At 36.6% G+C, this 24,522-nt stretch overlaps 1 protein-coding gene across 27 annotated transcripts in view; it reads right to left on the bottom strand.

Moving 5' to 3' along the window:
* Positions 1 to 24,522, bottom strand: part of LOC144061055 (neurexin-1a-like) — a 236,971-nt gene that overhangs the window by 91,188 nt on the left and 121,261 nt on the right. For 18 of the 27 annotated variants that reach the window (XM_077581084.1, XM_077581079.1, XM_077581083.1 and 15 more), the window contains 6 exons: positions 23,544 to 23,570; positions 18,622 to 18,744; positions 17,144 to 17,525; positions 16,004 to 16,194; positions 15,561 to 15,734; positions 10,911 to 11,030 (listed from right to left, as the gene is read on the bottom strand). In XM_077581084.1, coding sequence (XP_077437210.1) covers positions 10,911 to 11,030; positions 15,561 to 15,734; positions 16,004 to 16,194; positions 17,144 to 17,525; positions 18,622 to 18,744; positions 23,544 to 23,570 — 1,017 coding nt within the window. Of the gene's footprint in view, positions 1 to 10,910; positions 11,031 to 15,560; positions 15,735 to 16,003; positions 16,195 to 17,143; positions 17,526 to 18,621; positions 23,518 to 23,543; positions 23,571 to 24,522 lie in introns of those variants that run through there. The other 9 variants (XM_077581088.1, XM_077581087.1, XM_077581100.1 and 6 more) reach the window with 2 other exon arrangements.

Genomic DNA, 24,522 nt, shown 5'->3' on the forward strand with positions numbered 1-24,522 from the left:
CTGAAGGTTAGTGTTTAAAGTTCAGATGGGAAGCGGACGGGACTCACACTCGCTCCCCACTGAAAAGAAATACATGCATAGCAAGTTTTCTCAGGGGCAGGAGCCAAGGTCTTCTGATTAACAGAATGTGTGCGACCTTACACAATTTCAAAAATGTGGTGCAGTGAAAATGAATGTGTTTATACTTTGATAATTACAAATTGCAATCTGCGTAACTATGCTTAGTAAGAAAATATGTATAATGACTGCTTGCCAGGAACAAATAATTAACATATTAACAGTAAAAAAACAAACAACAAATCTAATTTGCCCATTAGAGCATAATTTGTAGTTTATACAGTATGTTTAGTGAAAATGCTGCATCTGAAGTTAATGACATCATCTCAGTGGTAATGCGCTAATAAATAATGAGGTTCAAAGAGTTGCTTGTTCATTTGTGCCCCCAAGTGGTGACTAAGTAAAGTGCATGAAGGTTGTGTTTGTACTGTACAGTTTGATGAGGGGGTCTTCATGAAACGCTCGCTGTACTGTCTAAATCTTTGAAACAATTACATTTAATTAAAAGTAAGAAAAAGACTGCATATCATTACTTAAAAGCAAAAAGTAAGACTGCAATAGGACCTGAATTAATTAATCAATAGTTCTGAGATATAATTTAATGTTGCTGGCTCCTTAGTAAAAATGCCCTTTTTACTGAAGGGAGTGTAAAGCCTCACTATTTGTTTTCATTTAAAAACAAAATGGTTGTCTCTAACGTGCTTTGAGTATCATCAAGCATAAAGTGGACGTTTGTGGTGATGGTAATGATTCAGCCACGGAGATGATTGATTTTTAGACACGCGTCACATTATTTTGTTGCCATCTATAAAATGACATAATTGAGGACCAATCATCTTATTTTTACCAAGATTAGTTGTTCCTCCTGCCTTGCTCCTCTGTCAGTCTCCACTGAGACAAATCCATTAATATTGTTGAACATACAAACATATAAACACACATAGCATCAACAAACACAACCAATAATGCTGACAAACAACCACCCTCAATAATAGCATCCGGGGGTGAAATAAGATGTAATCAAGCATAACTTCTTTTAAGCAGGTACATCTTAATTGATATGACGCCACCGCTGACTCAGGGCAGCTCAAGCATGAACGCCAAGCCATGCATTTACTAGGTGTACCTGCTGTGAGATGCAGTGACACGTTTGGCACAGAAACACGTGGCACTACAAACATCTGGACAACAGTGAGCATATGCAGCAGGGTAAGGGAGCATAATGTGTCAATAATGTAATATAATGCACTCAATTTAATGTGTGTGTTATTTCAACTAGGGTCTAGGGAGTGTCTGTTTGGATCGACAGCATTCACTCTGTATCTCGGAGTGAATGCTGTCACTTCAGACTTATAAAGGTCACAAGGCCATCAGCTTGTTCAGTTTCAATCCACATGTACATCAGCTGTCCTCTCTCTGTTATCACCACAGTCATGAACAGCTGTCAATAGGGAAAAAGCTCTTTCATCTTCCAATCAAAAAAAAGCTTCTCACAATCCATGGATGAAATTTTTTTTGAAAAATGCTTGTAAGAAAAAAAAATCTTCTAAATAGAATGTTTCTCAAACAAAGAACAAAAGATGCGGAGTCTACGGATAAAAAATATAAAAATAAACTTGTATGCATCCTGAGAAGACAAAAATTGGATTACTTCACCAAATTACTAGAGAAAAGTAAAAGAAGTACAAAAAATACCTGGGGTATAATCAACAAAGTTTTGAATAAAGGCAAGACAAAACCAATCTCTCCAAACTATTTTATTAACTCAATCACTGCCATTGACAGCTTTAAACGTCAAAAATTCATTTGAACTATTTCTATTAGTTTAACATTTTTTCCACTTTTGTTAACAAGAGTATGAAAACCTAGAAAAAAATATTGTACATTTAGAACAGATATAAAATTTGTGATTAATCGTGAGTTAACTAGTGAAGTCATGTGATTAATTACAATTGAAAAAATGACGAGATAATTATTAAAAATTAGGGGCATCAGGCGATTGAAAATTTTTACCGTAATTAATCGCATGACTTCAATATTTAACTCACGATTAAGCACACATTTTATATCTGTTCTAAATGTACAATAAAAACTTGTTAACAAAAGTAGAAAAAAAATATGTTAAACTAATAGAAATAGTTAAAATGATTTTTTGACGTTTATAACCGTCAATGGTGGTGAATGAATTAAGGACCACTTGGTAATTTATGATAAAGAGGAAATTGCAAACCAATTTGTGAATATTGCCCCAAGGGTATCACAAAATATTTCTGACGAAAATATCAATTATGGAATCATACCAAATAATGCAAACAGTATTTTTCTTGAGGCCGTACAAGCTAGTGAAATTTTGAACATAGTTAAAAATGTTGCTAGTAAAAAAATCTAATAACTATATAGATATGAATATCAAACAAATCATAGACGTGATTATAGAGCTTTCCACGTATATCTGTAATTTATCATTTATAACAGGAATTTTCCCAGAACAAATGAAAATAGCAAAAGTAGTCCAACTCTTCAAAAAAGGAAATAAGAATGATTTTTTTGAATTACAGACCTATATCTCTACTCCCACAACTGTCTAAAATATTGCAAAAATTGTATGCAACAAGATTAAATAAATTCATAGATAAGTATAAAACAGCCAATATGGGTTTTGCTCAAATCACTCAAGTACCATGGCATTAATGGAGTTAACTGAAGAAATTTGCACAGCCATGAATAAAAAAACATATTTTAGTAAGTGTTTTTGTGGATTTACAAAAAGCATTTGACACCTTAGATCATGTAATATTATTGCATAAATTGTTTAAATATGGTATGGGTTGCTAGTTATTTAAAAAATAGAAAACAATATGTTGAATTCAATAGTAGGCAATCAAAACACAGTTATGTAAATTGTGGGGTGCCCCAGGGATCAATTCTGGGGCCAGTACTTTTTCTTCCTTATGTGAATGATATTACAACCATTTTGAAATTGTTAAAATAGATTTTGTTTGCAGATGACAACATTTTGTTTTATGCCGTGAAAAATATATATAATGTATTACAAGTAATAGAGAAATAGTTTAAAATTATAATTAAGTGGTTCAATGCTAACAGACTATCTGTCTATAAATATTAGTAAAACCAGATTTATGATTTTCAGTTGTAGAAATATGGATGTCGAGCCACTGTATTTAACAAACAGGTTTCAATATGTTTCAATTTTGAACAGCATTGAAATAAAATATTATGGCTTAATATTCCATTAACATAGCATTGTTCCATGCTTAAAGTGCAAACCTTAACCCTAAGTAAAACGTTTTGTTGAGTATTTCCATCAAAAATTTATGTTTAAACATTGATTCGGCCACATACTGAATCAATACGAGAATTGCATGCTGTAATATCGCAATATATCGCCGTATCAATTTTTTTTAACACCCCTAATATTTACTGTTCCAAAAGGAAATCACAACGCATAGTGCAGTAGTTCTTGAGATGGGAGATTAGCCTTTTCATCAAATCTGGCTCTCTCCTCCTTGAAATCAGAAAATGTTGTGCTCTTGTATTCCCCATCTCTATGCAGCTTTAGTTTTGCTGGACGAGATTTGCTCAACTTGTAATTGTAAATCATGCAGTTAGGAAGCTGACGCCCATCACTCAACGCAACTCTATGTTTGCTTTAAAACAAAACCATCACTGTCTTCTTATGATGGAACCCAGGGACATCAGGTACAATTAAAACAGCAAAGGCCCCAGAATTGAACCCTGTGGAACACCATACATTCCATTATACATGTAAATTCATATTGCACATATTCATCCAACCACCTTTTTTTTTGCTGGACATAGTATGAAGGGATTACAATAATAAAGAAATTACACGACACAAATCCCAACAACCACAAATCGACTACTGAGCATACCAAATTCTCTGCAACATAAAAAAAAAATAGTTTGACCATATAGTTGTTAATATTTAGTAAAAACATTTGGCCATTTACAAATAATTTGACTTTATGTACACACAATGCAACCCATGTCTCCATGTGATGCATGAGCGATGACACAACAGCGGTAATCATTTCCTAAATCCATCTAAATACATATAGAGCATGTACTTAGGGAATAACATTAAAACAACCTTGCACATAAATGCAAATAGAGGTTAAAGTTGGATGTCTGCATCGATTCGTCCCTCTTGCTCCTGTCTGTTGGCAATCGTGTGTGTATATGCAGAGAAGATGTGTCTGCAAATGCATAAACTAAATCCTGACTGTCAGTGAGAGAGATAGGGGTCATAGGTCATCAGCTTTCTGGAGGCTTTTCCTCTATCTTGTCTGACAGTTCCCAAGATGCAGCGGGCTGCCGAAGCACTGCGGTCTGTCCGTCTCTGTCTATATGTCTCTCCTGTAAGCCAAGTCCATCACTTCTCTTCTCAGAGTTCACCATCTTAAACAGGTCAAGGACGGACCACCTCCCACTTTAGGAGAGCACAGTTTCGCTGTCAAAGAACTAGAACAATGAAAAGACTCCGTAGTTGAAGACGTCTCTTTCCAAATACAAAAGAAAAATACTCAGCCCTTGTATTCTGAATTAAAATGTAAGAATTTGTTTTTTGAGAAACAGCTTACATACTACAGATAGTGAAGTTTCAACACAAATGCAATGCCATTCTCCAGAACTGCTAGTCAAGAAAAGATCTTATTTCAACAAATTTTATATAAAAGAGACTCCTTCAGACATATGGCCAATATTAGTTCTGCACTTCTCTCCGTGTCTCATGCTTTTCAATTTCAGTTCTATTGAACTTCATATCTGGAGCACTTGCCACATATACGGTTCTCATTGGCCAAGAAGCGGCAAGCTATACATGGCACAGCTGACTCGTATAAAATGGAGGAATGCACAATGTAGACTTGTACTTCACTACAGTGTGACACTTGCATCAGAAATGTATGTTGACATTTTACAAGAACTGCTGTGTCTTTATCTTGAAGCAAAAGGTCAAGAGATGGGGAAAATGTGTGTTTTTCTGGTAATGACATAGATGAAGCAAAACAACAAAAATGTCACATCAAATTGATATATATGTTAATTATGTAGCTTCTGCCATTCATTGGAAGTGCATTTAATTGCCCTGCCTGTTATGATATGTTGTTGCTGGCATTGATAGATGAACAATTTGAAGAAAAAAAAAGGTTGAGTTAGATTTTTTTATGCTGTTAGAAACTTAGAAAATTGGCATTGCAGTGAGTTCTTTTTTTTTTTTTATAGCAAATCAAGTTGTTTTTTTTCTCCACAGTTTACCCCCCAGATAAGCAAAAGTTGGTTAGCTGTAGTAAGCCTGTAGTAGAAAGAGCTCATTAGGATTGGACTCATCTACAGCTACATAGCAACATGTTTGTGTACTCTAAAAACATTTGAATCAAAAATAACCCAACTATGGGTCAAAAATGGACCCATCCTCTACTTTGGTCGATTTGACCTAAACTTTGAGTCAAAAAATGGGTCTTTCAGCGTAAAACAACTCATGAATATTGGTCAGATCCTTTACTTGGGTCAAAAAATTGGGTCATTTTGTATAAAATAACCGAGAAAATTGACCCAAGTAGAAAATCGGTCCATTTTTTATCCATAATTGGATTACTTTTGACCCAACTGTTTTGAGTGTGCAGTCACAATTGAGAGGTTTATGCAGCTCCCAATAGGTCAGTACTATCAATACCTGCAAACAGAAAACAAGGAATTGAGAAATTAGAGGATTAGTGATGGCTTTTCTCTTATCTTTGTAACCATGCAAGTTATATTTTGTTGTATGCTGTTTTTTGTTTTTGTTTTTTAAAGCTTGTAACTAACTACTCATCTTAGCGTTTTATTTGGATACATACACATTTATTTCATATTTTATAAGAAAACAAGGATCCTATAGCTCAAAAACCTGATGTGATAAGAGGAAAAATTTGATCAGATTTGGATTCCGCACCCAAATATGTATTAAAAACAGCTATCAAACCTAACAAAATTGTGTTCCCCAGTGTTATTTGTAACTCATTTTCTGACCAATTAACTGAAATTGACTACTTTCCTTGTGATCTCTAATACAGCACACAAATATGCTGTGGCACGCTGGTTGGAAATCACTGCTCTAAGCAAGGTTAATTGCCTCATATACCACCCATCTTCCACCCCCATCCTACTCCAGAAAGCGAGAAGCATCCAACGATATATGTTCTGCCAGGCTGCTTGAGGGTGGCAGCCAATGCACCAAATGTTTTGGCTGAGAGTCTCCTGAAACCCTATAAAGCTAGGCTCTTACTTAAATCACGACATCAAGACAGCAGTATAGGTGGAAATGAATTTGGCCAAGATAGTGAGTGATAGCATAGCACAGATAGGGACGCATGAAACCCATGAAGTCTATCCGTCATGAATGAAAAACATAAGAGATTGCAAGAAGTGAAGGAGACTGTTGAAGGTTGAACTGACTTTTCTATAATGGAGAAAGAGAGGGATGGCATTCGTCTAATCCCTGAGTGCTTGGAATAAAAGATCCATGGGTCATGAAAGGCACATGCCAGTTTGTTGTTCACTGAAAAGCTTGTTTCACCAAATGTTATATCCGCGTAATGCCACATTGGTGCAGTTTTTGCAACAGTGACGCCAAGTGCAATACTTATACATTTAGTGATCTGTTAATTGAGAGTAGTAAGTGTGAAAAGCAAAATTAACACCCAGCAGGGTAGTTAAACAAATTCACTGTCAACATGTTAATTAGTCCTGGGTTGTGGAGAAACAACTGCATATTTAATGATCAAGTAAGTCACCAGTGCACAGTCCTGAGTTCTGGAAAAGCGCACATGAGCAATCAAACATTATAATCCAAGCCAAGACCAGTGAGATGGCAATTACGGCACCCCAAAAGAACAGAGTCATTATACACACCTCATTCAAAATAATGTGCTTTAACCATAATTCAAAAGTGCTATTTGTTTTAATTGATTAGATCAGCTATAACAGGTTAAAGAATATAATATTAAAACGAAAAAAAAAACTTAGGGGAAAGATAGAGCCGCTATCCAGCAATCACAAGGAAGTAGCTGTCTATGTCTGGTTTCTATGCCAACACTTTGAGTCACCAACCTGGCACAGATAACCGTTTAAATCGAGGATCTCCGTCAGAATGAGGAAATTGTGCTGTGTAGTGACAACATATTTGGAGTTGAGGTGTGATGTGAGGGTAATAGCGTTAATGAAGCCAATAATAAGGCCCACACAAGCCACATTATTGTTTCAGTAACTATCTAACTAAATATTAATCAGCCAAACTCTACAAGATTCATTATAGTGATACGAAATTACTACACCCTCAACAATATTAAAATCTAATGAAGAATGCTGGTTGGCTGTGTTGTATTTCTTGCAGGCATGGGACTCAATGGAAATGAGGTTACAGCTCAAATGAATAACCAAACGTACATAGACGGCCCCTGTTTGTTAAAAACCGGGGCAAGGTTTCAATACACGTTGAGCCCAAATATCAAATCAAATGGTGCCACATACCGGGTAAAGAGAATATTACTTTGTTGTGACAGCACACTCAAGTGCCTTAAACCCCCCATGGCCACAGAGCTGCTCTGGTTATCCCCTTGAAACAAACTAAGTGGTTTAATCCATCCAGTGTATTCTATTGACCGCTTTATTGCCTGCATGCTGCAGTAAGCACTTGCTTGCCTTTATGTATTCAATGAAACCAAAGTGCCCTACTTCACCCTTAACACCAGCCAACATATTGACTTTCTCAACCCAAAAAAAAGTACTCAATAGTCCTGACATAACTATTACATGGATGCTCTAAAGTCTTACCGTTTACTTTTAACGTTATGACATGCGCGCTAGGTCACTCAAATGTTTAGGATACAATCATCTTCGATGCCAGCTTTTTTTCCAACCATTGGAATTTAGAGACTTTTTTTTTTTTTCATTAATACAATTATTCGATCCGTCGTATCTGATCACTCTGTGGTTCCAATGATGCCATAATGATGTCAAATCATGACAATAAATTCCAGTACCGGCTCCTAATATCTGGATTTTGCAATCAAGTAATGTTTATCTGTGTATCGGTCGGTTACTGCTTTTCTTAATTCTTGATTGCAGTGAACATTCAACACTATCAAATAGAGATAGGCGAGTACCAATACCAGGTATCGGTATTTGGTTTAGGTTTGAGAGCCAATATTAACTTTTTATGGTTTTAAACACGTTTTCAGAGCCTGAATGTACACTTCAGGTGATTCTTTAAAAATCTTCAAAATGAACGTATGCATAATAAAATTCATGGTAGAATCATCTTCAAGATACTAAATTAAACGAAATGCAATCCCCCGTTTGGTTTAGGTTTGAGAGCCAATATTAACTTTTTATGGTTTTAAAATGATCTCGTTATTGTTGCGTGGGATTTTATGTGTCAAAAGTACTAGTGATATCAGTATTTGGTGTCAGTATCGGTGACTCCTCAAGAATTGAGTACTGGTACTGGTATCGGCCTGAGAAAAAGTGGTATAGAACATCCCTATACCATCAATTATTATTAGCTTAACACCTGCTGCACATGAGATACAATTCCTTAACTATCCCCTGGAATGTGTGAAGCCACTTCAGGATACATGTCTACATGACTAATTTGGTTAGAAGTAAATGTCTGTTCCTTTCTTTTCTTTGGTCCTTCCTCGGGTCTCCTGACGGCCTCACGTCTCTGGCGGGGTTCTGAAGTGTTCGGTTTAGGTGAACGGTATGGTATTTTTTTAATAGGTTTTATGTGAACTAATGAATACACACTCACATGCACGCACACACGCACATGCACATACACATGCTCACCCCCCACCCCAACAAAATGAAGTAAATGTCTGTTGTTGAATATGCATTTGAAATCATGTACAGTAATACATGTCCCGACTCCCAAGGTATTTTCGCTTTTGCATGGATTAAAGATAAATCCGACCCTTGACAATGCCAGACAGTAGAAACCATCCCAAGACCCAGACAGGCTATTCTCAAGATATTAACATACTTGTGTACTGGGTCAGCCACATTAGAAATCTAGTGAGTAAGCCCTGTCTTTGCCCCTTGGGCAGATACAATGGCGATATGACTGCACTACCTCCATTGTTGCTACAATATTGACATGGCACTAATAGCTTGGAATACAGGAAGGGGTGAATGAGCAACCAAGCGAGGTAGAAGTTGCGTGAAGCTCAGACCGACTCGACTCAGTCGCCTTTTCTCGACCCACTTAAGCTCAATAGCAAACACCGTTCTGCTTGTCTTTAAACATTATCTTCAGATGCCTGACCACTGTAGGCTTACTCCCTAAGGAGGTCTAGACCGGACATCTAGCCTTCCCCCGCACACACACACACACACTGACTTCTTTTAAAGTGGGATGTCAAAAGGCCAGGAGAACTGAAAAGAACAACAGAAAATAGTGTCAAACCTTTTGGCGGATTGCCTGATTGTTCTTTGTTGGTGGTTCAGTACAGATGGCAAAACCACTTCAAACCACAAACACAAACAATATCTAAGTAAATCTGTGTCAGGCTCATTGATGCTACTGCAGGTATTTGATGTGATTGTTTTTATTTCTATTCTACAAAGGTTGACTGATCTCTCAGAGCAAGTATATTTTATTATTGTCCCCATTTCTCCAAAATAAATGTTGATACATGCTCTAGAAGCTACAAATATCCACAAAAGCAAGCTGCGCACTATGCTTTCCATCACGGAGTGGCTGTACACGTTAATAGGTGTTGTAAATACATGCTGCCATCTTGAAACTATGCCGGTAGCGTAATTAATCGCACAGCTTGAGTAGGCTTATTATGTTTTGTTGGTACAAGACTAGGTAGCAATTCCATAGCATGCTAATGGATGATATACAGGCAGGAGGCAAGGTACCAAGGCTCCATTTTAAATAATTCAATAAACTCCATATGCAACTTTGCTGAACCCATTCCTGTGTTCTAAATTGCCTGATTCAAACAAAAGTAAAAAAAAAAATACATTTTGCCAAACACTTTCTCATTTTTCTTCTCGCCCCACATCCCATCCCCATGACAATCCATCAACACAGATAAAACTTCAGCATCATTTCTCACACTCAGATTTTCCTGAGCAGAGGGAACCTGACTCACATCTTTATTTCACCAACTCAAGTTCGTCACAGTTCTAGGAAAACGTTTCTGTGTCCTGGATATTGCATCCCATGGGCCATGATATTGAGCTGGGCTATTGTTTTATTAGGTCTGCAGGAACAATGTGTCTGGCTACAGTAACAAGGCACAGCAGGCAGAGTCTTTTAGTCCAAATGTAATATATTCCAACATCCTGTGAGCTAGTCTGCTCCCATTGCTGTAAATAAGCTTTCACAATATAGATAACTAGAAAAACAAAGTTTAATGCTGAATTTCATCCTACTATAATGCAAAATGAAAGGTCACAAGGAGTTCATGATCACTTTTGTACTTTTTTGATCCAGACAGTTGAGTGAATGTACAGGGAGAGCAATACAAGCAAGAATCTCAACAGCAAAAGTGAATAATTGCAAATCTATTTCTATCTATCTACTAAAAAAGTCATAAAACTGATACAAATGCAGGTCTCATCTACAGTTCTTCTCCTACCTTGAAAGCTGTTCAAAACTTTGCCTATCCACCCGACAATAGTAAGCATTGCACACAATAATGGAGACCCATTGAAAGCCTCTCGTGTATTTGAAATTACAAAAAATAAAGTGTACGTATTACCCCGTATGTCTGCAGAAAAAAAAAAAAGGCACATACTAAGTGTTTCTAGACTCTTACCGTCATTACACAGCGGTCCACCAAAGGTCGTCATGCTGCAGTCACAGCTGAAGCCCTCCCACTGTTGAAGGCACACTCCCTGGTTGGCACACGAGTCTTCCTGGCATGTGGTGCTGGGGCCTGAGCATGAAGAAAAGTACAACACACAGTGAGACCACCAACATTACTTGTCTCATTTCACTCTGCAGTGAAAATATCTCTTTAAATAACATTAACTATCCTCTTGCAATAGTGACACATACACATTTACAATTTTCTGTGCTAGCACACTGTCACTTATGGCACTTTTCCACCGGACCGGTTCCACACCGAAGCTGCATTTTTTTGTCCCCGGATGTTTGCGTCTACATGGGACTTTTTCACTTGGTTTGTTTTGCTCTGCCTGACACTCTTTTGCTTCCTTTATTGTGCGTCCCCTTGTAATTTGATGGATAAACCGCACCTTTGTATTAGCCGCAGGGTCGAATGCAAGGGGAAGAAGTAGCGGCTTGTAGTCCAGAAATGAATGTACTTGTGGTTCGATAGTCAATATAGTTCTTCCTTGATGTTATGGCCATTAGCAGTTATTTGTGTAACAGTTGATGTAGCTTTCTTTTAATGCTGTTCACTATTTTATCGTAGTATGTATAAAAAAGATTGGACATTGAATTGTGGCAGATATGTAACACAAATAAACAATAACAAATCACTTAATCTGGCACATATTTAATAAAAACAAAACACCATATGTAATTATCAAAATGCATGTGAATTCACTGTGATGGTGGTGCAATTTAATTCGGATGACACCCAAAAAATATTACAAATAAAGACAAGAAAGAAATCACAGAAAGAAAGTCTGAATATGAGACGTGAATGTTAAAATTAAATAGTCTGAATCTGAATAGTCTGAGACTAGCAGCCACAGTCTCTTTCTCTAGACCTGACATATAATCATCAGGTAATTTCCTTAAATATTTGTTAAACAATACTTGATGAATGAACCAACCCAAGAAGAGTCAATTGGTCAGTTAATTAGTTTTTTAGTCCATGTGTGGTTTCACGAGGAGTGAGAAAAATTTCCTCATGCTGAGGAAACGTGGAATAACATTGAAAGTTTAACTGTCAAACGAGATTGTATCTTTACAACAACATCAGCATTCCTCATCCTAACGCTTTATTTAATTTCCTAAATGCCACATCTTTATACTCTGCTACTACTTTATATGAAATTACAAGTGTTCCCATATAATAAAAATACAAGTTCTTATTTCATAATGGGAAAACGTGCTTGCAAAATTACAATTAACCTGTTGTAATATTTCATCTTAATTCTTATAGTATTATCTTGTATACCACTCTCTTGTAACATTTCAGCTTTTTTTCATAGTATGTTTGATGTGCCCCTAATAAAATTAGCATATACTTGGGATCCTAAAACATAGAATCCAAAATTATATAGCAAATGGCACAATAGTATGGCATAAAAAAACAATACAGTGAAAATAAAAAAACTAACTTTGTGAATTTTGAAGCAAAAGTTTCAAGGTTTCAACTAGAACAAAACTTTAATGTATGAGACATGGGTTAAGTCATGCAAATAGCACTGAACCAAAAATAATAACATTTTAAAATATTTTTTCAGATGCAAACAACATATACAGTCCTTAAATGTATTAGACCACCTGTCATTGGAAAAAAAACATGAACAAATAAATAAAATAAAAAAGAAAGAGTGACCATACCATCCAACTTGAAACTCTTTCAATTTCAGTGAGCTTTGACTTTTTTACCATTTTGAACTAAATTCAACAAACTGACCTGTCATAATGGGCTTTATCTGAGAAGTCAAAAATCAACCAAGCACAGCATTTACCACTAAAAGTTTTTTTTTTTCCTGTTCTGGAATACAAGTAAATAATTATCATTTTGATAAAAAAATAAATAAAGTGATTATATTCTGAGCCACTTTTATTTATTTTTTATTTGAAAATATTTTGATAAGTTATTAGTTTATGGTGGGATAAAATAAAAACATAAATTGGCAATTACGATTTTTGTTAATTTATGGCAGTTGTGGTGCAAATCTGGGTGGTGGTCTAATAATTTTTTAGGCACTGTATTCTGCTAGTGTACATTAAAAGTGAGGCTCATCGATTTAAATAATCACTGTGAAAACCCTCCATGCACACCTGCAGGGGTTTGGTTTCGTTTTTTGTGTAGAGTGCAACAACAACAGCTGAGTGTATAAAGAGTTTAAAATGAAAATTAAGTGCATAAAAAGGTAATGATCCTTGTATTCCATCGGGACTAAAGCAATTCATGTATGACGAGAAGGTGAACGGGAAAGTGGCAGTGATCTCACTCAGATGTGGAATATGTGAGTCTTTGGAGAAGTGGGGGCAGGGAAGCATTGCCGATGCAACCAAGGGAAGGATATCACACGCCGTATTAAACAGACACATCTTCTGTATCTACCTTGCAAATCTTGCAAATCAGCTTTCATCAACGCAACTTTTGTCAGCAAAACAGTAGAGGAGGAAGAGGCAAAGTATAGCAGCTGTTAGTAAAACAGAAGGATGTCAGGTGGAATAACTGTGGAAGGCGGAGAGAGCATGCGTGTAAAGATGATTGAAGTGGGTGTTTGATTTGGCCAGAGGGAGGAATGAACAATAAGTCGAGGCAAGCTGAACACTAAAAACATTCAAATAGCCTCAGTGTTCAAATAACTACAAACAGTGTTCAGCGAGAGTAACCATTGAATGTGTGAGGCACAAAAGGAACAGCAAGTTTGACACAACCACACATGGTGCTGAATTTGATTACATTTATAATGTTTAACCATAAAAACGATCAGAGCTTGTAAACTGAATTGAGACGAGTGGATGAATTGTGAAATTAAACTGGGTGACTGATGCTGAAAAGAAAATCCAATACAGTATTGTCTTTGGATGCGCTACTCATGCTAATCATGCATGCAACAAAGGTTTCATACATAATTCACAGTAATTGCTTCTGGCAACTCTCACATCCAGTGAGTGTGCAGAGTGCAAAACAAAATGGAGATGGAATTGGAAATAGCAGTAACAATGCAAAGATGACTATGGGAATAATCAGATTATGGCCAAATGAAATTAACTATTGTCCACGGCAAAGTATTGGCGCTTGATACATTTGATCCAAACGCTTACATGGTTTATTCATGTCATGTGACATTCATGGCATGCGTTGGCACTGTGAGTGTCTCAGCATATACGATTAAGTGTGTGAGTGTGCCTTAATTAATACCAATCAGAAGAATTTAGGAATTTGTATTATGTTACAGACACATATCGACACCCACTTAAAATAATCGCCTAAGTCATTTTTTTCTGATTTTTCAGGAAGCATAAAAATTGTTACCATTTGCATCATGAGGAGATGATTCAGGCAAAAAAAAAAATTTTTTGCACACCAAAAAATTACTTACGACGAGTGACAATATTTAAATGTGGAAATACATCCCCAGGAGGGATAAAAATGAAAACAAAAAATCCGGTAAAATGAATCCTAAATGATCCATCTAACCCACATGTGTCAACATCTGGTCCTCGAGGGCCTGAGTCCTGCATTTTTTTCAAGTTTCTCAACTCCAACACACCTGATTCAATGATCAGGATAATTATCAGGCTCCTGCAGAGCTTGCTGATGAGCTTAAATATGAATCAGCTGTGTTGAACGTGGGAAACGTCTAACACATGCAGGACTCAGGCCCTTGAGGACTGGGACTGATCTAACCAGTACAGTATTTTGACATCTATTTTTGTTGAAGTGTTTTGGTCTTTCAGAGAGGGAGCAAGAAAATGCACTATGTCTAAACATGGAAAAGGAACAGAGCTATTACTGTAGCTGAAGCAGTGAACCTGTACTGTCAACATCAAGAATGTAAATAAACACTACCTGCTCCAAAATACAACCAGATCTGGGTTAGGACGAAGATTGGACAATTTAAATATTTCGAGAAATTCATCAAAACTATACTGCTCACTGCGAAACATTTACTTCAATTAAAAAAAAAAAAATCATTCTTCATAGTAGATTTATACTGTGGGTCAAAATCATAATTTCAACAAAATGGAGGAACTCTAGCCTATTGTAGGGAAAAGTTGTAGATTGGTTTGAAAAATCGTTTGTGATACCAGTCCCAGAACCTTCCTGACACACCTCTCATTTGTTAAAAAGGACACAACTTTATTCATTTAATAAATTTATTCTCTTTCTTTTCAGAGTGGCCCATAAACTCATTTTCCATACTGAGATCGCTGGATGTAATTGACATGGATTAATATATATATATATACACACGTCGGGCATCTTGGATCAGATATACTGTACCGAAAAAATAAGTATGTTAAATAAATAAGTTCTGAACAACATAAAGCAACAACTCTAACAAGTTTATAGTAGCCCAGTTGGAATTATGACCTGGGCTAACAGTACTGATTCATGTTTAACTTTAGATACCTGAATATGGCAAATGTGAAGAATCAATTGAGGGACCAAAAACAAACAAATCTCAACATTTTAGGCATATGCTGCAGACTGAGTTTTACACAGTGCTATATATCTGCTAGTATAACAATTAATAAAATCCATCAGGAGGCTCCAAACACAATTGAACTCAAACCTCACCTTCACATCCTCTTTCAATTTGTCCCACACAGTCCAACGCATCTGACATCAGGTCAGGGAGGCGGCCATTCAGATCCACTGACGCCAAACAACCTTGAAAGCCCTCCTTGGCATGCACCAGTTTGGGCAGTTCCTTATACATTTCCTTGGTCACTCCACCAATAAAAAGGTTACCTGAACGATAAGAGGAAAGAAATAACAATACTGACCCCAAGTGGACAAAAACGATATTGCACTGTAAGATGGCAGTGATTTCACTAGCTAATTGAGAAGTGCAACACAAAATATGACTTCAAGGAAGTTCGCAATTCAAAATCCAAAATTCTTGATTTTGTTATATTGGTTTACTTCATACATGTATTTTTAAATGTAAATGGAACTCATATTGCTTGACTTCTTTTCAATTAGATAATAATAAACATGTCAACATTATGTTTGCATACCCTTTAAGTCCAGGTTCTTTGCCCCTGTGGTGGTCTGGGTGGTAATCTTGGTATCAATCTTGACTGTGTGTAGGTTGCTGGCGTCTCTGGAGATGATGACACTGTGCCAGTTGTTGTCATTGAGAGGCTTGTTGGAGTTTCCTTTAATCAAATGGGCTCCATTCCCCAGGTCTGACACATAGTGCAGGTATCTATAATCGGACCAACAATAACTGTGTTGAGCATGAACAGAAAATCAAATTTGACAATAAAACGGAACAATAAAGTTTTGTCATTCTCTTTTCACTTCTAAAAATTGGAGCAATTGTGTGCATGTTCCTAAATGGATTTTTTTTTATGTGTGCTCAATATAATTAAAATGTATGTGTGTTCAATGTCCCCGCAAGCATAAATAGTATGCATAACTTCAGGCCTTTTTTTTTTTAAAGGAGGTCATTATATAATGGCAGTTCAATTTGAACATAAATAAATGCACTCTTGTGTGGTTGATTCCTTCTTATGTTGGATCCGTGGGTGTCTTTTTAAGGATTAAAAAGAAGACTAATAGCAAAAAGCTCTAAGTAACAATTCTGGCACAAAGGTGATAAGAGCTAAATTTGAAGTCCTTCAGCAATATAAAAACTGTCAAGAAGAATTTGATTCACTTGAGAAACTGTTTCGAGATATGAATAGTTCCATGAAAGGAACCTTTTTTTTTTTTTTTGTACAAGCAGCGGAGCAGTAAACATTTAACTTCTCATAATTGCTGCTTTCTTCTTCTTCGTCGCTCTTTTTTTTTAATAACAAAAACGTGACATTTCAACAGGGATGCGCATGCATTTTATATCCTATGTTCTTTAGGATAATTGGGTTGGATATAAAAATAAGTCTGCCTTTACATTTTTATGTAAGGGTACTGCATGTTTACTGTAGAAGTAGTTTGCAGTAGCGTAGAACTGTATTGCAACATACTGAGGGCTGAGCCAATTAGTTTGACTCATAACATAATTCGTTGAAACATTTCTCATCATGATCAAATAAAGCTCTAGACCAGAATAAAATACAAATACAATCATTGCTACATTGTGAAATGAGTAATGTCAGCCAAAACAAAACAAAAAAACAGAGAGTGGACATTAATTTTCGTCTTTATGAACGTACCCTTTGACCAGCTCCACCACAATGAAGTCATTCCCATCCCCACTGTTATAGAGGATGAGGCCATCGGAAGAGGTGGTCTTAAACTGAAAGAAAAGGTGCATGGAGTAGTAAGCCTGCAGCGAAGTGAGGGTCACGTAGCTGGAGCGCGACTTGAAGGTGACGGGATCGGCGATGATGTTCTTGAAGCCGATCATGGCGTTGAGCTCACAGTAGTCAATGTCGCCATTTTTACACAGGTCTATATAGGCCATGCCGTTGAAGGACAGGCTTTGGAGGTGACCAATGAAATTGGACGGCACCATGGACATGAAGCGCTTCTCCGTCACGATGCCTGTCTCAATGTTGTGGAACTCCAGTTGGGTGTGGTCACCGGCCATTTGACCTTTGATCGCACAGATGGGAAAAGCAAAGGCGGTGTTGTTGGGGGGAGTGGGACAATCACATCAATGGCAACACAAATTTCTCAAAATGTCCAAAATACATGAAGGAAGGGTGTGCCATTTTGTTTTTACTGTATTTTGAAATTTGGCAACATGTTTACCCTTTTATAATGGACTCCTCCTAGAAATAAATCTAAAATTTTGGGTGCCTCATCTAAAGATGTTTCATATGAAAAGTTTTTGAAGGGCTTTTTTATTTTGGCACATACGGTTGCCGTGGCGATGTGCTGTTTGCAAAGTAAAATGATGCGGTTTTTGAGGGTATAAATTTAGGCGAATAATTATGAAACTTTGCACACATATAAGGCCTGACAAAAACATTTATTGTCCTATGTGCCAGTACCCCAATGTGCAAGTACCACAACCTGACCAGGCCATGAGGACCCTTTATAGCTGCGCGCAGCTCTAGTTTTTATTTTTATTTTTATTTTTATTTTTATTTTTATTTTTATTTTTATTTTTATTTTTATTTTTATTTTTATTTTTATTTTTATTTTTATTTTTATTTTTATTTTTATTTTTATTTTTATTTTTATTTTAAAAAATCCAATTGGCTACGGTAATTGTCATTGTTACAAGTACAACAACATTGAAAAATGATCTGGCCTTACAGAGACTAAATTGTTTCTTTTTGATCTTGTTTCAATGCTGTCTATTTTTTAAAGGCTAAAAATTTAAATAAAGACAGAAAGAGACATCTCAAAGCTACAGGAAATGCAAAATGCGGAATAAAGAACAATTAAACGATGATTTCTCACAGATCTTGGTGCCTAAAATTCTAGTGTAATCCACAGTATTCTTAATTAATAAAGCAAATGTATAGATGTGTGTAAAAAGGGAAATGTATGCATTTTTTTTAGGTTTGTCAAATGGTAAAATATAAATTGTCAGTTTGTGTCATTTCCAGCTAACATATATATATTTAAAACAAAAAGTGGCCAGGATATGAATAATTTGCAGTTTAACTGTATAAAAAGCAAGGATAAATGAAAAGAAAATCCATTTGTTCCCCCCACATTGATGCTGGTTAAGATGTACCTTCCACTGGTGTCAGATCATCTACGGTCAGTGTCAAACTCTTTCCCCTCCTGAAGACACGAACTGTGTGCCACTCATTATCGTTCAGATTCTGACCCGCAAAAATAGTCTCTGGACCTTTGCCTGCAGGACAGTCCGAAAATTGTTAACAAACATACACACGTGCAAGGTAGACATACACTATAGAAAACCTGAGAGAAAATAGTAAAGAAGATTAAAAAAAAGAAAAAGGGCGACACAGTGGATGAGTTCATTTTTTTTTCCAGCAAAGGCAGAAAACATGAAGGCTGACATATAGTCTGGCAGTAACAATGGTCTATAAAAAGCACATTATTCTGACTTGCACTTTGCCATTCCACCGAAGAAAGACATCAAGAAACTCACATTGTCAAAAAGGAGTGAGGAGGTAATTGAAAAGCCATGTTTTAAGTACTTTGTTGAAAATCTGCTTTGTTAGAGGTATAATTTATGCTGAGAAATATTAGGTTAAGCAGTGCATCATTTCAAAGGGAATTTATATATTTATTTATTATATATGTATTTATATAACATTTTTGGCATTTTTGTGCAAGTAGCTGAGTTTATGTGTTGAATCTGCTGCTTAAATTCTGCTTGCTCCTGATTGGTTATAGTTTAATTCAGGTGATTCACTGTGTCAGGGAGTGCTGTGGCTGTACCCGTGAAGAGTAATAGCACTGTTAAAGAAATAATCCGTTTCCATCCTGCTATCTCATTAAAAAAAAAAAGTGTTTCCATCAATTGTTAACGAACCCTCAAGTTAACAGTTGTAACAAAGTAAACTCAAGAAATAAAGACAAATGTAAGACAGTATTCAAGTAATTTCCATCATACCAGTAGATGGCAGCAAATAACCATCATAGGATATTGCCTCTCAACAACAGGGCTTCTACTTGAACTCTTTAAATGTGAAACAGAACCATCGTACTCGCTTGCAAAATGGGTAAAACTAACGTTGCTGTCAAATCCAGTCAACCAATAAACAAGGAAATACAGAATGTGGTTCCATTTTCAATAGCTACTCTCACAAATAAATCTGGTCTGTCTTTATAAACACAACACACTGTATCTGAATGTTAACTTGAACATGAAAATAGTGTCACGTGTTTTAATGCTGAGTGATAATTAAACTGACATAAATTAAAATAACACTGCAGTCCTCTGATTCATGCCTTCAGCCAATCCTGAAAACTGGCATTATAATATTGCATGAGCAGTGTGACTGCTATCAGGCAGGCTGTAAGTGAGAGGTTACATAGATTCAAGGTGGCAAACACCTCAAGCATAATCTAATTTAAAATCGGATAAATTAGAGCAACACTGAAAACTCTCAGAAAATTAAAAATCCTGCAAGAAGCCTGGCTGCAATTACAAGTCACAAATCATAGAAATCCATGAATTGGTCTGACGAGAGATACTCTGAGAAAACCTTGGAATTTATAGAGATGCTGCTCCAGTGTTCTCCTGCTGTGCCCACACAACCAAACACGCCGATGACAATATCCCATTGTGACAGAATTAAATCTCTAGGCTCTGCCCACTGTGAGGCTTATTTTAGATAGGTGCCAGGTTCATTCTCTTCAACTCCTTTATGGCTATTTATTCTCTCTTTTTCAGCAAGTTTTAAACCCCTGATGCAACGCGTATGCAAATGTGAGGATGCCAAAGTTCTGGGACACGTTCAATCTTCGAGGCCCAGTTCTGCTTTGTAAGCACTAAACACAGGGGCAGGATTGAAACTGGAGAGGGATTAAGGGCCGGAGATATGAAATAATGGAATAGAGTAGGACTTGAAAGTGTACTTGATCGTTGTCTTCCATCTTTCGGCCCTTGTTGCTCTCCATGGGGAGAAAAAAAGGAAGCGGGCCAAGAGGCCATTTGCATTACACCAGATGCCCGCACTGCCATACTGAGTGGTTGTGAGACTGTCATTAAAAGCCAATGTGTGTGTGGCATCCAGCCGCCAAGGATCCTCACTTATGGTGATCTATCTGCAGCGATGGACCCACAGAGAATTGTGGCACAAGGGCAGCAAGAGAGCATCCGATTATTCAGTCAATCAACCCGGGTTGGCAAAATGACAAGCTAGACACTGGTGCTGCCCGGCCCAACATCGCCACTCGCTCAAGTGGAGGGAAGAGGCTGACCGATCAGCGACCGCTGGATTACTGTCAAAAGCAGACATCAAAGGTGCTGGCGGCAAGGAAAGCTTATGGGCCACACCAGGCGACCCACTTGTCCAATAAATGTTCAAATGCATTGTGAAGATGTTCCGTCACATAAAGGTCGCAAATCAGTCCATTAAATTCTCCTAATTGAATTAGCACTCGAAAATTGCTCATTGAAGAGATTGCCACTTAAGTTTATTACAGCTAAGTCTGCTTGGAAAATTGCTCCGTGAAATCTGTTTGTTTTGATTTATTAGTAGATGTTGTGCTGTTAGAAATATATATTGGTCAAGCTCCTACACTTTTCTTTTTTAAAAATGAATAGCAAGTAAACGATATACATTTTGTTCACGCGGACATTTTTTTGCAAATGGTAGCGTAATGAGCACATGGTGGGCTTTATATAGCAGCATGATTCAGTTATCAAGTGGGCAATGTACAGTCTAACAATTAAGAATTTCAGAATTTTTTTTAATCAATTGATATTTTGCAATGACAGTAGACATGATAATTTTGTTAACAACAAAATAAATAGAAATTATTCTGAAACATAAGTGTGAATATTTATTCTAAAACATTTATTATTATTATTATTATTATTATTATTATTATTATTATTATTATTTCCTGTATTTATCTATTTATTATATTTGATCACAGATTTATTTATTATTTATTCTGAAACATTAAAAGGCACATATTGTGCTGGTATGTGTTCAAATGTTTGGCCAATTATAGGACCAGAGAGTTTCATTATTTGCTACATTTTCATGATGACTGAGTGAGTCTGATGGAGAAATCGGCACTTCGTAGTAATATCAAGCCATTTGTGATAGAGGCAAACATTGAAAAGAATCAGGATTTTCTTATAAAACTCAGCATCAAATGTACTGACCATTTTAGGTGCATGAGTGTATCCCGCATTTTCTTTCATTTCCAGCTTCACTAGGTGTAATTCGTACACTCACAACTGTTAATGTGCATGTAGAATTCTGTGGTAATTTCTTCAAACAATGTTATTGATAAAAATTAAAGGAGTTTGTTGTTACTTAAGTAGGTAAATTGAAGAAAATCACATACATATACTGTAATGACCTGTAAGAGGAGCGTGAAAACAGGAGACCATCTGTAACCAGATAACTTAAGCTTATGTGTTTCAGTTTGTTTTCGTTTGGTTCACGTTATGAATGTTGAAGTCAAAGTGGCAACGTTTTCTTCAGACAGCTCTTGGCAGCCCCAGGGCGCACGGGGCCCTAATTGACAGTGATGTGTTCTTTGAGTTGCTACGGATTTTTTTTTTCCTACCACCAAGCTGACCAGAACTGCGGCGCCTGACACTGCACATTAATTAATAAGCGGGTGAAAGAAGAGGACGGAAATAACAAGAATAAATGTAGAACAAGAAAGAATTCAACATGAACTAAATAAACATAGTTATCTCTGCAAACTTCAATTTCCCATGTCTTGAAACCCAACTCCGTGTAGATCTGCCATTTTTATTAACCTACAGTAGCTCCTCTATTTGAATAGTTTTTCTCCTGCAATAGCCACTATAGAAAAAATACCAGTAATAATAATAATACTGTAGATATCATTTTTGTTTATATTTAAAAAATACAAAATACTACTACAGCAGTCCAAATATTGCTATAAAAGACTTAGCAGGGTCTTGTGTGCACACATTACGCCTTCAAATTATCATCATATACCAAGAATGACCTTTTAAAACGTTGAAACGGGGAATTAGAGCTGTGAGCTTTTCATTTGCATACACAAACAAGGAATGCATCCAGGGGGCATGAACAATGCTATTTAGTATTTAGAAAGGTGTTAAGAGTAGCTAGCTCACAGAGGCATGTCTAGAGGTCACTTCACGTGATGCGACATGGGGGCGTTTGTTGCGTAAGGCCTCACTTCACATCATGACCTTCGGATTACGGACATTTGAATTAAAGCATATTAAACCCCTATATAGTATTTGTGGGGACACATTTCTATAAAATATTTTTTACTTTGTTCATTATTATCTATGATACTGAAGGTATGTATATCTCTTGAAATTATTAAACAGGAAGAGAGGTCAGATGTAATAGTTTATTAATCACAGTTCCTGAATAATAAATGTCAGGGATACTTACCTCCTAAAAAATTGCGATGTTACTTCTTTGTTGAAACACACACACTCAGACATGCACACACACACACACACACACACACAGGCAATGATCTATTCTTGCACCTTCCTCTTCAAACATTTCTTTCTGCTCCGTGAAGCAAGTTAATGGGAATAATAAAACCACAGTCTGTATTTCCTGTATATGTGCCATGAATGGCCTCATCAATTCACAACCAGCTAGTCATACTGGAGTTAAAGGAAAAGAAGAAAAAAAAACTCACGTATGTCTAATACAACTGAAATATTATTATTTATTTTTTTAAATATCCCTAGAAAATATCAATAAAAACGTATTATGTTGCATGGTTGTCATTCATTACAACCTCACCCTTTTCCCATTTCTTGTAAACCTCAAGTTCTAATAATAATTGTGATGCAAGATGCAAGTCAGATACATTTTACGAGGACTTCTGAATGTCATTTATAATGGCTGCAGAAAAGAAATAGTATGTCCTTTATAAAACAAGGCTGCTATATAACCAGGACTGTAATACATGATTGCCGAGAGAAGCACGGTCATAGAAGAGTTATAGAAGAAATGAATGTGAGCAGTAACTTACTGGAGGTACAGTTTATCCTGACACAATCTAGATGGGGAAGAATAGATGAGAGATAAATTCATCTTTCAACATTGCAGCTGCAGACATCAGTAAAGTATACAGTCCACCACTCTGGGGACATACACGCGGACGCTGACCGTCCTCTGATGCTCTCACACATCGCCTCCAGCTGCAACATGACCACTAAAGTGCTGCAGTAATCGTGACAGAGGAGCAAGACACGGGATTATCTAAAACAAATGATTACAATAGATATTCATACTGAATATGAACATGCATGATTGTTTTGTCTTTATATTTTAGGTAGCTTATTTGTATTGACAGTATATATTATGAGAGCATGAGATTTTGGTCAGAGTCAGACAGGGCCAGCTAGGCAGCTATAGTATGCCTATCCTTTGTTATTGAAACATGATTACCCCCCAAATTATGATGCAATGTTGTATGATTACTATCTTATCATAAAATACAGCAATACTTAGATGCTGTAATTGAGAAATTATGACCATTATGTAGTAATGATGTACACTTAAATCCAATCTGATATCATAAATTTCTACCTCGGCGTAAATAATGAATACTGCAGAAAACAAGTCAATTTCTATGCCACGGACTGGACTTCAAGGTAACAATATGTGTATCTATGTTCTAAAGCCATAAAAGACAAAAGTGTATAAAAGAAGAAAGCATTTTTTTTGTAGTTCCTTTCCCAGCGTGCTGGATTGTGGTCTTAATTCTACCACAGCAGTTGTCAACTTTCATGACTGACTTACAGTAAGCCGCGGGCACACAGGCTTTATCTTACTTTTCCTTTTTACCTCCCTGGTTGCAAAAGCTCAGCTCATGTTGTGCTCTGCGATAGGTGACCCAGTTCGAAAAATCCCTCCCTGCCTTCCTTTCTGGCCCTGCCTGTCGTGTGTTGTCAACCGCAGCAGAAAAGTGGGAGCAAACAGCCAGAGACCAACACTTGCCTGCCCCT

Source organism: Vanacampus margaritifer, chromosome 12 (assembly GCF_051991255.1).
Source record: "Vanacampus margaritifer isolate UIUO_Vmar chromosome 12, RoL_Vmar_1.0, whole genome shotgun sequence".
Taxonomy (NCBI): domain Eukaryota; kingdom Metazoa; phylum Chordata; class Actinopteri; order Syngnathiformes; family Syngnathidae; genus Vanacampus; species Vanacampus margaritifer.